Source organism: Oryza glaberrima, chromosome 12, assembly GCF_000147395.1.
Source record: "Oryza glaberrima chromosome 12, OglaRS2, whole genome shotgun sequence".
Lineage (NCBI taxonomy): Eukaryota > Viridiplantae > Streptophyta > Magnoliopsida > Poales > Poaceae > Oryza > Oryza glaberrima.
The window spans coordinates 15,270,455-15,284,278 of NC_068337.1; the positions used below are offsets into that span (position 1 = coordinate 15,270,455).

The 13,824-nt window shown below is 45.4% G+C and overlaps 2 protein-coding genes and 1 pseudogene across 2 annotated transcripts; 2 read left to right on the forward strand and 1 right to left on the reverse strand.

Annotated features, from left to right (window-relative positions):
* The first annotated feature begins 2,211 nt into the window (after positions 1–2,211).
* LOC127757624 (putative cyclic nucleotide-gated ion channel 7) lies at positions 2,212–5,829 on the forward strand. Its single transcript, XM_052283183.1, has 3 exons — positions 2,212–3,286; positions 4,095–4,625; positions 5,006–5,829. The coding sequence occupies exons 1-3, from the start codon at positions 2,408–2,410 to the stop codon at positions 5,819–5,821; spliced, it is 2,226 nt and encodes a 741-aa protein (XP_052139143.1). The 5' UTR covers positions 2,212–2,407; the 3' UTR covers positions 5,822–5,829.
* A 163-nt stretch (positions 5,830–5,992) lies between these two features.
* Positions 5,993–12,245, reverse strand: LOC127757625 (uncharacterized). Its single transcript, XM_052283185.1, has 10 exons — positions 11,930–12,245; positions 11,636–11,808; positions 10,351–10,509; positions 9,425–9,574; positions 8,610–8,753; positions 8,021–8,177; positions 7,222–7,394; positions 6,895–6,950; positions 6,518–6,620; positions 5,993–6,135 (listed from the first exon to the last, which is right to left on the reverse strand). The coding sequence occupies exons 1-10, from the start codon at positions 12,135–12,137 to the stop codon at positions 6,046–6,048; spliced, it is 1,413 nt and encodes a 470-aa protein (XP_052139145.1). The 5' UTR covers positions 12,138–12,245; the 3' UTR covers positions 5,993–6,045.
* Positions 12,246–12,870: 625 nt separating this feature from the next.
* LOC127756315 (uncharacterized) lies at positions 12,871–13,468 on the forward strand (annotated as a pseudogene).
* Positions 13,469–13,824: the final 356 nt, after the last annotated feature.

The window sequence follows — 13,824 nt, forward strand, 5'->3', positions numbered from 1 at the left end:
CCACCTGGGCCAGTACATGTTACTTTATTAGAGAACCGTACGTACTCATGTCCGTGCGCCCCTCTCCCCTCCTCAATTCATTCATCGGTTTCTCCTCTTTTCCACCTATTCTTTTTTTCTATTTTGTGCTTTATCTATCTGCATCTTCATGAGACAATTCGATCACAGTAACTTTGAGTTGCTTGCTTTCGCAATTTTTACTTGTAGCAATATTGTACGGTATGTGTTCGAATGGTATACATGATATTTACTCACTCAATTCAAAAGTCATATGACCTTCATCTATTTTCTAACTCAATGAATGGTTTTTGAGATATGCCCGACCTATAGTTTGGCCTTATCTCTACTATTATAAAAATTGAAGATGTTTTTGTTAGTACTTTGATACATCATCCATGTATGAGTCGATTTTTAAATTTGTTCGCTTTTCTGAAAATACATATATGTATTTGAGTCGGGTTTTAACTTCGTTCGCTTTTGTAAATACAGGAGCAGTCGTATAAGATATCTCTTTAAAATATTAACTTACATACTAACTGAGATGATTGGACTCCTAATTGCAGCTCATGATTTTATAGAAAAAGTACATATCCAAACGAATTCTGAAAGTGAATTTTATCTCAACTAAACCGTATGGCAATAATAAAATTAAAATTGTCATCACCCGTTGCAACGCACGGATATTTTTTTTTAGTTTAATTAAAAAGCGTAATACTTAGACCTAAATCATTTTACGTTTGCACAAAAATTTTGAATAAAACGAATGGTCAAATGTTCGTAAAAAAGTGAACGGCATGAAATACTAAAAAATGGAGATAGTATTTCTATATTTTTCATATCTTGCGAATCTTTCACTTACCCAGGAAAAGAAAAATCCTTCAACAATTTACTCAACTACTAGTCAACTTCCATGACTGTGTCCCAGATTATTGCAAAAACGCTTTGTGTCGGGCGTCCGATGTGGAGAGAAAAATCGGACGCCCGCACACCCACACCACTCTTCTCTCAACCTTATCTCTTCCCCACCCCCCTCTCTCTCTCACATGTCACTCTCCCCCTGTACTTGAGCGAGGCGGAGACGAGGTGGAGCGCGGCGGGCGGGTCGCCGGAGTCGAGGGAGGCAGCCACGGCGTGGAGGCGGTGGAGGGGAGAGCGGCGCAGGGCCGCGCGTAGGGAGCCCGGCACCGGGTGCGCCGCGATGGCTGCACGGAAGGGCGAGGCTGAGTTCGCCGACGCACGGGGTCCTCCCGACGGCGTGGCGGGGAGGAGGATGAGCAGAGCGAGCACCGTCGCCACGGAGGCTACGGGGAGGAGGCAACGCCGGTGGAGTTCCTAGTCGTCGTGGTGGCCGTGGCCGTGGCCGCCGCCGCCCTTCCTCCTCTGCCTCCTCCAAGCCCTGCTCCCGCTCTTCCTCCCCTCTACACGCTACTCTCCTCCGTCCGCGCCCGCCCCAACACCTCCTACCCGGAGTGGCCCTGCTCACAGCCGCGTCGAACCGTGGACCGGCGACCGCCTCGATCTCCCGAATTGAAGGTACGCGCGGAGGTCGCCGGCGACGGCCTCCCCACGACAACACGACGAGGAGGCGCGCGTGCATGAACGCATCCAGGTCGGCGTCCCTCTCCGCTCGTCGAGCTGTCTGATTCGGCCTCTTGCCCGTGAACGACGGCATTGGCATCGGCACCGGCACCGCCCCGCTCGACGCTCGTCGGAACGGCAACTTCAAGGCGAGTTCAGCTACTAGCACATGCTTTGTTGCAGTCTATTATCTATCTTTGTTTCAAATTATTATATTGAAGTGTTTCACTCTTTTTTAGTCGGATGTTGCACACAATGCACACTGTATTTTCTTCGTTGTCGCACACAACAGGATTTCAGTGTTGCCATAAGTTGTTTTTCATGTTGCATCTTTGGTGAAACAAATTTTGTAAAGTGATGAAACATTTTTTCATCGAGTAATGGAACATCTGAAATATTTTCTTTGAAACATTGTTTACTGATTGGTGAAACATCTGAAACATTTTTTTTGCATATGGTGAGACACTGTCCGGTGTTTGGACTGGGATCGGACGTCCGATCCCTAGTCCTCTCCAGATTATTGCTCAGTGAAATGTGGGGCCATCCCAAGCTCCACGTGTGAGGCTCGCCTCTTCTCACGGCATCACAACATGCAACCACTAACACAGCACAGCCGCGAGGGAGATCGATCGATCGAGAGAGAGTGTGTTTCTGATCGAGAAGAATGCTTCTGACAAATCGATCCCTCTGAAATTTCGTTCGTCAGATCAATCGATTCTTCAAGAAGGAATCGCAAATCGCAATGCATGCATGAGGAAGCAATTGCATCGATTGATGTCATCAGCAATGGCGGCGGCAAAGGAGGCAGCAGGTGAGGAGGCGTCGTAAGATGTTCGGCAGCTGCGGCGGCGGGTACAGGACGCAGACGATCAACGGGAGGAAGGGGAGGTTCGTGCGGCTCGAGCAGCAGGAGGATCAGGAGCGGCAGCCGGCGGCGGCGACTACCATGGACGGCGGCGGCGGCGGCGGGAGGGTGCAGCACGTGATGGACAGCTACTTCTCGAGCGCGCCCAAGATCCGGACGCGGTCGGTGCGCATGGCGGCGGCGGGCGTGATGAGCATCGGCGGCTACCGGGCGGAGCGGCTCAAGAGCATCGGCCGCGTGTTCCAGGAGGACCTCACCAACATGTCCCAGAAGATCTTCGACCCGCAGGACGCGTTCCTGGTGCGGATGAACCGCCTCTTCGTCATGGCCTGCATCGTCTCCGTCGCCGTCGACCCGCTCTTCTTCTACCTCCCCGCCGTCACCGCCACCGACAGCAACACCTGCATCGGCTTCGACCGCGGCCTCGCCACGGGCGCCACCGCGGTGCGCTCCGCCATCGACCTCTTCTACCTCGCCCGCATCGCGCTCCAGTTCAGGACGGCGTACATCGCGCCGTCGTCGCGGGTGTTCGGCCGCGGCGAGCTCGTCATCGACCCGGCCGCCATCGCGCGGCGCTACGTCCGCCGCTTCTTCGTCGTCGACCTCCTCTCCGTGCTCCCGCTCCCGCAGATCCCCATCTGGAACTTCCTCCACCGCCCCAAGGGCGCCGACCTCCTGCCCACCAAGAACGCCCTCCTCTTCATCGTCCTCGTCCAGTACATCCCCCGCCTCGTCCGCTTCTACCCCATCACCTCCGAGCTCAAGCGCACCACCGGCGTCTTCGCCGAGACCGCCTTCGCCGGCGCCGCCTACTACCTCCTCCTCTACATGCTCGCCAGCCACGTACGTCCACTAATCTTCTCCTTCAATTTGTAAATTTCACATAAAAGTACCTTCAAGTTTCAGAAAACAACGCATGTTTTGATACTTGGCATTTAACCCGTGTTAGAAATTCCGGAATGAAATTTCTGAAATTTCAGACCCCCGATACGATATTATTTCAGCCGAAATTTTTAATTTTTTAATTTGATAATATTTTGTTCAAATTTCATCAACATTTGTTTAAAATTACGGAAATTTTGGTATATCAGTAACCACCGATAGAATAAGCCAAAACGAAATATTAAGCCCTGCAATTAACTACTCCCTCCGTATTTTAATGTATGACACCGTTGGCTTTATAACTAACGTTTGACCACTCGTCTTATTCAAAATTTTTATGCAAATATAAAAATACTTTGTCATGCTTAAAGAACATTTGATGATAAATCAAGTTACAATAAAATAAATTATAATTACATAATTTTTTTCAATAAGTCGAAAGGTCAAACGTTTATCAAAAAGTCAATAGCGTCATACATTAAAATATGGGGGGAGTACATATGTTTTGGATTAAAGCTTCATAAAACCATACTATCAACGAATAGAACGACCTGCAAGATGGCGTGGTTGTTCCACGTCCAGCGCACACATCCTAAATATATATAGATAAAAAAACCACGTTATCTCGCCATTGCACATGTTCGTTGATAGTGTGATTTTGTAAACATCAGTAACAAAATATATGTAGGTAAGTGTTAAAATATGTATGGTTTTCTATATTGAACCAATTTACTTGTGATATAACAATTGATACTACATTTTCGATTAGATGGTGGGGGCGTTCTGGTACCTGCTGTCGATCGAGAGGCTGGACGACTGCTGGAGGGAGAACTGCAAGGTGCTCAAGTTCCATCAGTGCAAGAAGTACATGTACTGCGGGGGAGGCAACCTGGGGCAGTCGGGTTTCCTGGAGTGGAGGACGATGATCCGGCAGGTGCTGGTGATGGAGTGTGCGCCGGCGGACGAGGCCGGGACCGGGTTCCAGTACGGGATCTTCACGACGGCGATCCAGTCGGGCGTGGTGTCGACGACGAACCTGGTGGCCAAGGTGCTCTTCTGCCTCTGGTGGGGGCTCCAGAACCTGAGCACCGTGGGGCAGGGGCTGAAGACGACGCACTACAAGGGGGAGGCCCTGTTCGCCATCTTCCTCGCCGTGTTCGGCCTCATCCTCATGGCGCTCCTCATCGGCAACATGCAGACGTACCTGCAGTCGATGACGCTGCGCCTGGAGGAGATGCGGCTGCGGCGCCGCGACTCGGAGCAGTGGATGCGCCACCGCGTGCTCCCCGTCGACCTCCAGGTATGCAAGTGGGTTATTTTAGCCCGCTAATTATCTCACTTCTAGTTTATTTTTTCTTCTATACTACATCCGTCCCATATTATTTGTCGTTTTTGACTTATAATGTTTGACCATTTGTTTTATTTAAAAAATTAGTGTAAATATAAAAAAGATAAATCATAATTAAAATACATTTGATAATAAAATAAGTCACAAATAAAATAAATAATAATTTCAATTTTTTTAATAAGACGAATGATCAAACATTACAAATAAAAACTCAAAACGACAAGTAATATGGAACGGAGATAGTATTTTATAGTACCATGTGGAAAATGAAATAGCAAGCGGGTTTTTATACCGGTAGCCGGACTACCAACTTGCATCCCTACTGCCTCCAGGAGCGCGTGTGGCGGCACGACCAGTACCGGTGGCTGGAGACGCGGGGCGTGGACGAGGACAGCCTCGTGCGCAGCCTCCCCAAGGACCTGCGGCGGGACGTGAAGCGGCACCTCTGCCTCCGCCTCGTCCGCCGCGTGCCGCTGTTCGCCAACATGGACGAGCGCCTCCTCGACGCCATCTGCGAGCGCCTCAAGCCCAGCCTGTGCACGGAGGCCACCTACATCCTCCGGGAAGGGGACCCCGTGGACGAGATGCTGTTCATCATCCGCGGGAGGCTGGAGAGCTCCACCACCGACGGCGGCAGGATGGGGTTCTTCAACCGGGGCCTCCTCAAGGAAGGGGACTTCTGCGGCGAGGAGCTCCTGACGTGGGCGCTCGACCCCAAGGCCGCCGCCAACCTGCCGCTGTCGACGCGCACCGTCAAGGCCATCTCCGAGGTGGAGGCGTTCGCGCTCCACGCCGACGAGCTCAAGTTCGTCGCCGGCCAGTTCAGGCGGCTGCACAGCAAGCAGCTGCAGCAGACGTTCCGGTTCTACTCGCAGCAGTGGCGCACCTGGGCGTCCTGCTTCATCCAGGCCGCCTGGAGGAGGCACCTCAAGCGCAGGGCCGCTGAGCAGCGCCGCCGCGAGGAGGAGGAGGAGGAGGAGGAGGCCGCGTCGGCGTCGTCGTCGTGCCAGATCACCACCACCGTCCTCGTGTCGCGCTTCGCCAAGAACGCCATGCGCGGCGCGCAGCGGCAACGGTCGCGCCGGGACGCCAACCTCATCGTCCTGCCCAAACCGCCGGAGCCTGACTTCCAGACCATGGAGTACTGATTGGTAGTGTCGAATTATACACAACATGCAAATCTTGATGGAGAGGAAACCAATTATACTTTTGTCAGTCTGGCTGTACCGCTGCTGCAGCAATTTCTTATTTACTACTTTACATGTTGAGGTACCACCACCCCTGGCCAGGAGATTATCATACAATCCGTGCAGAATACTGGACAGATTCAAGCAGTGGCACATGAACAAAATGCAAGACGATCATCACAAATTCACAAGTAGTTCATCCGATTGGGTAGGTTGATGCCAGCTCGCGCTAGAAGGTCCCTTGCTATTTTTTCAGCTGAAGCAATTACCTCCTCCTGGAATAGATCACAGGAAAAGTAAAAACAGAGCCACAGAGGCCAGAGTGTGAGATACACAATCAGTTTTCAGTGCATTATAGATACTTAAGCAGGGTGTAAAATTATTGGTTGGTGAACCACACAATTATATACCAAAGCCTATTTTTAGCATATGGTCAGCTAGGGGTAGGACTGTTGGAGTACCGTTTCTACTTTCTAACCATTAGAAATCTGAACTTCAGAAGTGTTTATTCCTCATGAATGTTTTGACATTACCTGTTCTAGTTTAACCAGTTCGTGAATTGTTGGCATGCAATTATGTTCATCGTGTTTACTGTTTAATCTAGCATATTTGGCTCATCTCGATGTGTAAGGTGCAAATACTAGAGCTGTAAATTACCTCATTCAGATTCACGATCTTCTTTTCCCTCATAATCCATCGACCGTTGCACATAACAGATTCAATATTTTCTGTTCTCATGCAATAAACTATGTTGGCAATGCTGCATAACGAGAGTCAATCAGTCAAGTATTATGGCATGACCAAAAGTGTGTCCCAAGTCACTACTCGACAAGCTAGATACATCAATGAACAATCAGATCCAATAATCATGGCCATACAAAGCTGTTAATTGGTTGGTTGATGGATTCAAACAAAAGCTGTTCTAAAAATCTTGAGAAAAGTGAAATGAAACCCGTTCGTAAAGCCTATTTTCAATAGTGCCACAATTGAAAGACTTAAATAAACTCTGCAGTCTGCACGGTAGCAGTGCTTACCAGTCATGCACTGGGACCATGGACCATATAAGTGGATTCACAACAACCATGTCCGCCTGCACAAATTAGAATACTGAATGCTGTAATGTCAACTTAGGAATTGATATACTAGAACTCAAAAGTCAAGACCATTTGAATTCCATAGGAAATCATAGGCTCGCATGATGATGCGATGCTTATGTAGGACAGAGAGAAGTACAAGAACAACATATCGTAATTTATTTAATATGGATTTTGAGATGAATATGGAAACAAAATGTGGGCAGTGTTAATACTCATAAGGCTATCGAATGCAACGCATGACAGAATAACAGCTAACGGAATCACCTTCTTCCCAACCTCCAGCGAACCTATTTCATTGTCCCACAGAACTGCTTTTGCACCATTAATAGTAGCCATCTTCAATACAGTCTCTGCAGGAAGAGCAGTTGGGTTCGTTGTACCAGTGATGTACGCCTCACGCCCTTTGTTAATAAGACAGGCTAGGTACATCTCATCGACTGCACATACGGGTACATATGTAAATGTTTTATATACTATGATATATCGAAGCATCAGTGCAGACACGGTGGTGGATAACAAAGTAATAAAAAAACTGCCTGGAAACTTAAAAAGAAAAGATGGATATGACCTAGAATCTAGCAGAGTGTGCAATTTATGTGCGAAAATATTTTAGTTTCAAATTTTCAGGGAGAAGGAAAAACGGATTCATTAATGAAGGTCAAAGCTGGCAAATGATACATATATTAAACAATGCAGAAAAAGCAATTAAAAAGGAAAGGTAACACCTTTGTTTTTAATCTTTTTTCCATTTGAACTTTAATTTCAAGATTAATTTAACGATGAGTGCTTTCCACAAGTTCTATTCGATTTTTTCAGTTGGTATAATGCTATTGTGCATGACTGCACACCAGAGTAAGCACTCTTGGCTCTACACTACATAGCAACTTATTAAAAACAATAATTAGTTCTTTTGTAGACTTAATTGACAGAGAGTTGCAAAATGCTAAGGTATATCCAATTAAGATGTATATAATCTACATTTCATAGTATAAGAATTGTTTTTGACATTAGTCATGCCTCTAGCTCATAATATGTTTTTGTGTTAAGGATTTCTGAAACAGACCAATGCTCATCCTGTTATTGCTTGGCGCTCCATCTGTACCAAGAGAGACACAAACACCAGAATCCAGCATTTCTCTAATTGGAGCAAACCCCAACATCCTCATAGCAGATGCAGGGCAGTGAGAAACCTTAACATCAGCCTTTAAAAAGTGCCCAATCTGCATGTAAGAACCTTATAAGCTGAAAACATTGCAAAAATGCTATTAGAAGCTACTCCCTCCGTTTCATGTGGGAAATGCTAGAATGACTTACATTGTGAAACAGAGGAAGTACATCTTTAACAATCCAGACACAATCTATCAGGAAAGAGATGCCAAACAATGCAAAATAGAATTTAACAAAATCCAACAGACTGACGTGACAAAGGAAACATTTCTTGTACAACTGTGGCAGCAGATTCATGATTTGTCAAGTGATGACCTCTACATGATGTAATCAAGCACAAAATTAGGGTGACTTCTTACAACTAGAAAGAAACAGTATTTACCATAGTTTTGATATTACATAGGAGTAAGTAGCTTACATTTTCAGAGCACAAAGAAATCGGACAATGTAAAAGGTAAGACTTCATAATGAAAAAGTTTACTCACCTCAGGCTTATTCAACCAAACAGAGTGAGCAGCCAGCAAATTGCTCCTCAGAAAATCAATTTTCTCTAAATACGTCACTGTCCCATGATCAATTCCCTTAGTTCGAATTACCAGCTCATTTTCATAGGGTATTTCTGCAATATGCTGTACAGAAGTGAAAATGAATGAGTAAGAAATTTATTGATGCTATTTAAGCAAAAAGCTATTATTGTACAAAACTTCTAGGGAGCACCACCAAAACAGTAAAAGAACTCAATGCAGTACTCAAAATATGAAAACTTAGCTGAATTCCCCCATGCAATTGCGTGGCTAGATACACAATACATATGCTTATATCTACCTATGCAAGAAAATTCTAGTACATAACTGAAAATACATATATATATCATATAAAATTGTAAGTAGTATTGGCCCTAACATATATGATCAATGTCAATTTGTATATATGTTTGCAAAAATAAGTGGTGTGGACTGTTTTTCTCTGGTAAATACGATCCTTCCTGGCCACACAAAATGGAATCTAAAGGCTACTTTTAACTTTGTACTTCCTCCGTTTCATAATGTAAGTCTTTCTAGCATTGCCCACATTCATATAGATGTTAATGAATCTAGACATATATATGTGTCTATATTCATTAACATCTATATGAATATGAGCAATGCTAGAAAGTCTTACATTATGAAACGGAGGGAGTACTAAAAACATTAAAGACGTGAAAATTAGTTTTTTTTTAATTGTATGAATCAAATAACGCACCACACTATCTTAAAACAGATAAATTTGGTTGCACCAATAAATCGATTTACATAAGTACCATGTGGATTCCAGTATTCAGTTTCTGAGCAGCATCTCTTGTTTCAAGCAGTAAACGATCCGTTGCATTCATGATCTGTCTCAACCCAAACCATATCCTGATACGCCCGTCAGCTGTGTTGTGATGCTTTTCGTATAGATCTTTCTGCGACTGTGGTAACGCAATGCAACTTGTCACTTGCATCAATAAAAAACAGACATGCAATGAATAAACAGTCAAACACATGTATATCTGTATTTACCTGAATCTTAAGTTGTGCAAAACAGAAACTACCAAATATGAATAGACTCAATTTGCAAAACATCAAAACAAAGTTCCTAACAGCTGTGACATGGAGAAAAAAAGAAAGGAAAAAATGGCTAAAAAATGAATACATTACATTGTGGACGAATATTTTCTCTTTTTTTGTTGTTTTGGACTTCTTTACATTACATTGTGGACAATATATGGACATAGATACTAGTTAGGTATTGTTGAATTTCAGGCTTGCAGCATGTTCCTAGATAAAGAATATGATTCTCTGATAAGCAAGACTGAGTTCTTTCCCCCAAAAACTCTTCCTATTAAAAATCCTACATGTCTGACTTTGGAGATTTTACTGCAATTGTGCCTTGAATTATTTCAGGAAAAAAACTACTACCATATATAATATAAGTCCTGAAAGCCATTTGCATGTGTATGACAGTTAGTACAGAGCTCAATGGTAGCATTACATATAAGGGAACAATGGGACATATAGTCCTCATGTGTTTACTAAAGATGCTTGAGTTCAGATATCCAGTAAATGATTTTATTAAAAGTAAAAAAAAAGTGTGTAAGCAGCAAGTGACAATGTTCAAGAAAATGGTTATTCGTTACAGGTAGCCAACATATGGAAGGAAATGATGTGAAACAAAACTAGGATAAGTTCCAAGCCAGAAGAAAACCTGAATGCAATCATCAGTTGAACAAGAGCTCCAGTTTGGAGGTAACCCATCACCACAATCCATTATTGATTTTGTCAAGCATGCACGTAATCCCAGCAACTCCACTGCACGTGCCATTTCTGAAACATACTGCCCACCTGCTTCCGCAAAGCATGTTACCTGTCATTTGAGTTTTAAAGGGAAAAAAGTTAGGAACACTGGCTTATTCGCAGTTACAAATCTTCATGTGGTTGCTAGTTTGAACATTAGTCCTATTCAGCAAACTGAGAAAGTACGAATCAAGTGCAGCACAATTATATTGCAGAGCCCATTTCATATATATGAGAAACATATGTAGCATGAGTCAGAAGGGTAGGAAAGATTGAGTTAAACAAAACACAAAATTAAGAATATCAGGACCTTCGGACTTTCACAGAAAAGAAACTGACTGGACAGATGTGACAGAAGTTTTAAGGAAACACAAATATAATCAACTTTATCTCATATAAAGAAACCTACAGGCTACAGCAGAAGATAACTGTATCCGTCCAACATGATGATAACACAAATACTACCAGATTATAAACCCATGAGCCTTTAATCACGAATACAATTAATAGCACAATGGAATACAATTAATAGCACAAAGGATATTAATAACTTCAGATGTTGATTTCTAAACATTGTTTTGATCCATTGGAGTAGTAAATGAAAAATAACATCTTCCGATATCGTGAACCAGCGTTATCATAGGATTTGAAACTTTTGAGGCCAGAAACCCCATATATTTTACTTCTGAAACTATTATAGTACCATATCGCTCCTGTTAAATCCACCTTTCTATACAATGCAATGTTCGATAACAGAAAGAAACTATCGAATGCAGTAATATGCAGACATCCAAGCAAGATGCTATCCGGGTTTAAGTCAAAGAGCCAAAGTACATTAACAGCTCTGCATCTCCCTTTGACATCCCCAAAAACCATAAATGCATATACTTCCCATGACAATCCACGTCCACCACATCGTGGACATAAACCAACTATTCTTAAACTTCTCCAACGAAAATGCAAAATCATGCACAACACTTCCAATATAAACTAAATCATCAAGGGATGTACTGCATGGGCTGCTCAATTCTGACAGTGCTTTAGGCACCAAATTCAGTCATGCAATCGCAATCAAGCAGTGAAAAATTAATTACAGATTCCAGCAAACACGCTGACAATGTCACTATCATAGTATCATCCATCACAACCTAACAGAGGAAACTGAACTGATGTCAGTCAGGGGATGGTTAGCTCACCCCGGATCGAATGAGCTCGATGCCGCAGAGGAGCGTGGAGGCGTAGGAGTCCTCCTCCGTCATGTGGGACTCGTAGGGCCAGATCCTCCCGTGCAGCCACGTCATCAGGTCGACGTCGTCGGCGATCCCCCTCGCCAGCTGCTGCGACGTGTGCACGTGCGTGTTGACGAACCCTACCAAACCCCAATCGAACAACAAAAAACAGTAAAATCCGGCCTCAAATTCCGAATTAGGGATCCAAGAGATTGAAACCAACAAAGCGGCGGCAGCGCGCGCGGCTGGCTAGCTACCAACCGGGGAGAAGGATGCGGCCGGCGAAGTCGACGGTCGCCGCGGCCCGGGGGAAGGACGAGAGGACGTCGGCGGAGGGTCCCACGGCCGCGATGCGGTCCCCGGCGACGGCGACGGCGCCGTCCCGGAAGACGCGGAAGCCGCCGTCCATTGTGACGACGACCCCGCCGTGGAGCACGGTGACTTCGTCGGCCACCACCGCCGCCGCCATTTTCGCGCGCTCCTCCACTCCCCGCGGCGCCCGTCCGTACGCCGGCGAAGCTAGTGAGGTAGTGGAGGCGGTTTGTTTTGGTCGGAATGGAGACCGAAATGATTGAGAGGAGGGGAGACTGTCAACACTCAACACTCAGACGGCGAGTCGTATGGAGTCAGCCAACTAACCAAATGATGAGGATGAGATCTGATCCGTTTAATTTTGATCGGTAGGCGACTGATAACGGTTAGAATATTTGATGGCATCGCTCACGAGATGCTTGTTTGTTTAGTTATGGAGGTGGGCACATCTAACTTTTAAACCGAGTTGAAACGTATACTTTCTCCATCCCAAAATATAAAAATAGACCAGTGTCCCAAAATATAAAAACTTAGGACCAGTGTCCCATCTGATTCTAGGTTTTCATATTTTGGGACAGAGAGAGTATTATGGAAGTAACTACGGATCGGATGTCTGATCCACATGTGTACTCCCGCCATTCCACAAAGAAACGATTCCGGGAGGGAGTACTTTGTCCAAAAAAAAACCGATTCTAACACAGATAACAATAAACTTCAATTCTATCGTATCATGTGCAGGCCATAAGTCGATGGCGACTCTCTCCTCTCGTTCACACCGCAGAAACCTTATCTCCTCCTAGTCGTCTCTCGCATCTTTCTTGTTCTCTCGCGTTTCTCTCCCGTCCCCCCCCCCCCCCCCCCCGGCCCTCCCTGCCAAGCTTCTGACTCCCTCCCGCTCCTCCCCGCACGTTCTTCCCTACTCCACACCGCTCCCCCCTCGCTCCCGCATCTCCCTGCGAAGTTCCCTATCCACTAGGATGTGGCAGGGGAGGGTTGCGAGCAGTTAGATCTGATGCCGGAGGCGGCTCTAGTGGAAGGATTTGGCTCGATCAGTAGGCGTTCATGGCAGCGACAAAACAGTTTATGGTTTTGATTCAAGAGACACGAGCCAAGGCAAAGGAGGCGTGTTGGCTTCCGGTTTTGATACAACAGGTGGCAGGAAAGGGCTTAGATGTGGTAGTGGTATTGGAGGTTTGTAAGAAGGCGGCAACAACAACAACAGCGGTGGGTGGAGGCGATTTGGATGCGACAGTTGCATCAGAGGTTTGCAAAGCGGCGGATATGATGCACAAGGAGGTGGCGGCGCCCACGGATCCGATACAGGAGGGGGCAATGGAGGACAAGGCTTACCGGCCTCCTATTCTGATTCCGACGTCAACATTTGGAGACTTTGGCGGCGGTATGTGTGGATTGACTAAAAGGTATCTCCCACTCTATCTCCCTGCCACCAATGTGTTCCTCTCGTGCAATGAAAAATGCTTTCAATGACATGTGTAGTACATATGCATTGGGTGCGGTTGCATCCCAATTTATGCGTGGAAAGAATTGTTAGGTATAGAATATCTTAGGTTAAACTAATGCTTTTTTCTCATCTGGTGTTTTATATCTTTATAATCGTCTAGCTGTTGTAATTCATCAAGTGCTACCAATGTTGAAGTGACATACTCCGTAGCAGTTAGCAGGGCTTATACATTTTGTTGTGTGCAAAATTTGGCATGGAGAGAAGGGGTCATGCTTACAAGTTACTAACATACTCTGTAGCTAGCTGTTAGCAGGGCTTTACATTACGTTGTGTGCAAAATTTGGCATGGAATGAGAAGGGGTCATGCTTACAAGTTTCAAAT

Coding starts and splice junctions, on each gene's coding strand:
- LOC127757625 (XM_052283185.1), bottom strand. CDS start 12,137: ATGGCGGCGGCGGTGGTGGCCGACGAAGTCACCGTGCTCCACGGCGGG. Junction 8,754..9,424: donor TGAATACTGGAATCCACATG/GTACTTATGTAA, acceptor ACTTCTGTACAG/CATATTGCAGAAATACCCTA. Junction 7,395..8,020: donor CAATAACAGGATGAGCATTG/GTCTGTTTCAGA, acceptor CCGTATGTGCAG/TCGATGAGATGTACCTAGCC.
- LOC127757624 (XM_052283183.1), top strand. CDS start 2,408: ATGTTCGGCAGCTGCGGCGGCGGGTACAGGACGCAGACGATCAACGGG. Junction 3,287..4,094: donor TCTACATGCTCGCCAGCCAC/GTACGTCCACTA, acceptor ATTTTCGATTAG/ATGGTGGGGGCGTTCTGGTA. Junction 4,626..5,005: donor TGCTCCCCGTCGACCTCCAG/GTATGCAAGTGG, acceptor TACTGCCTCCAG/GAGCGCGTGTGGCGGCACGA.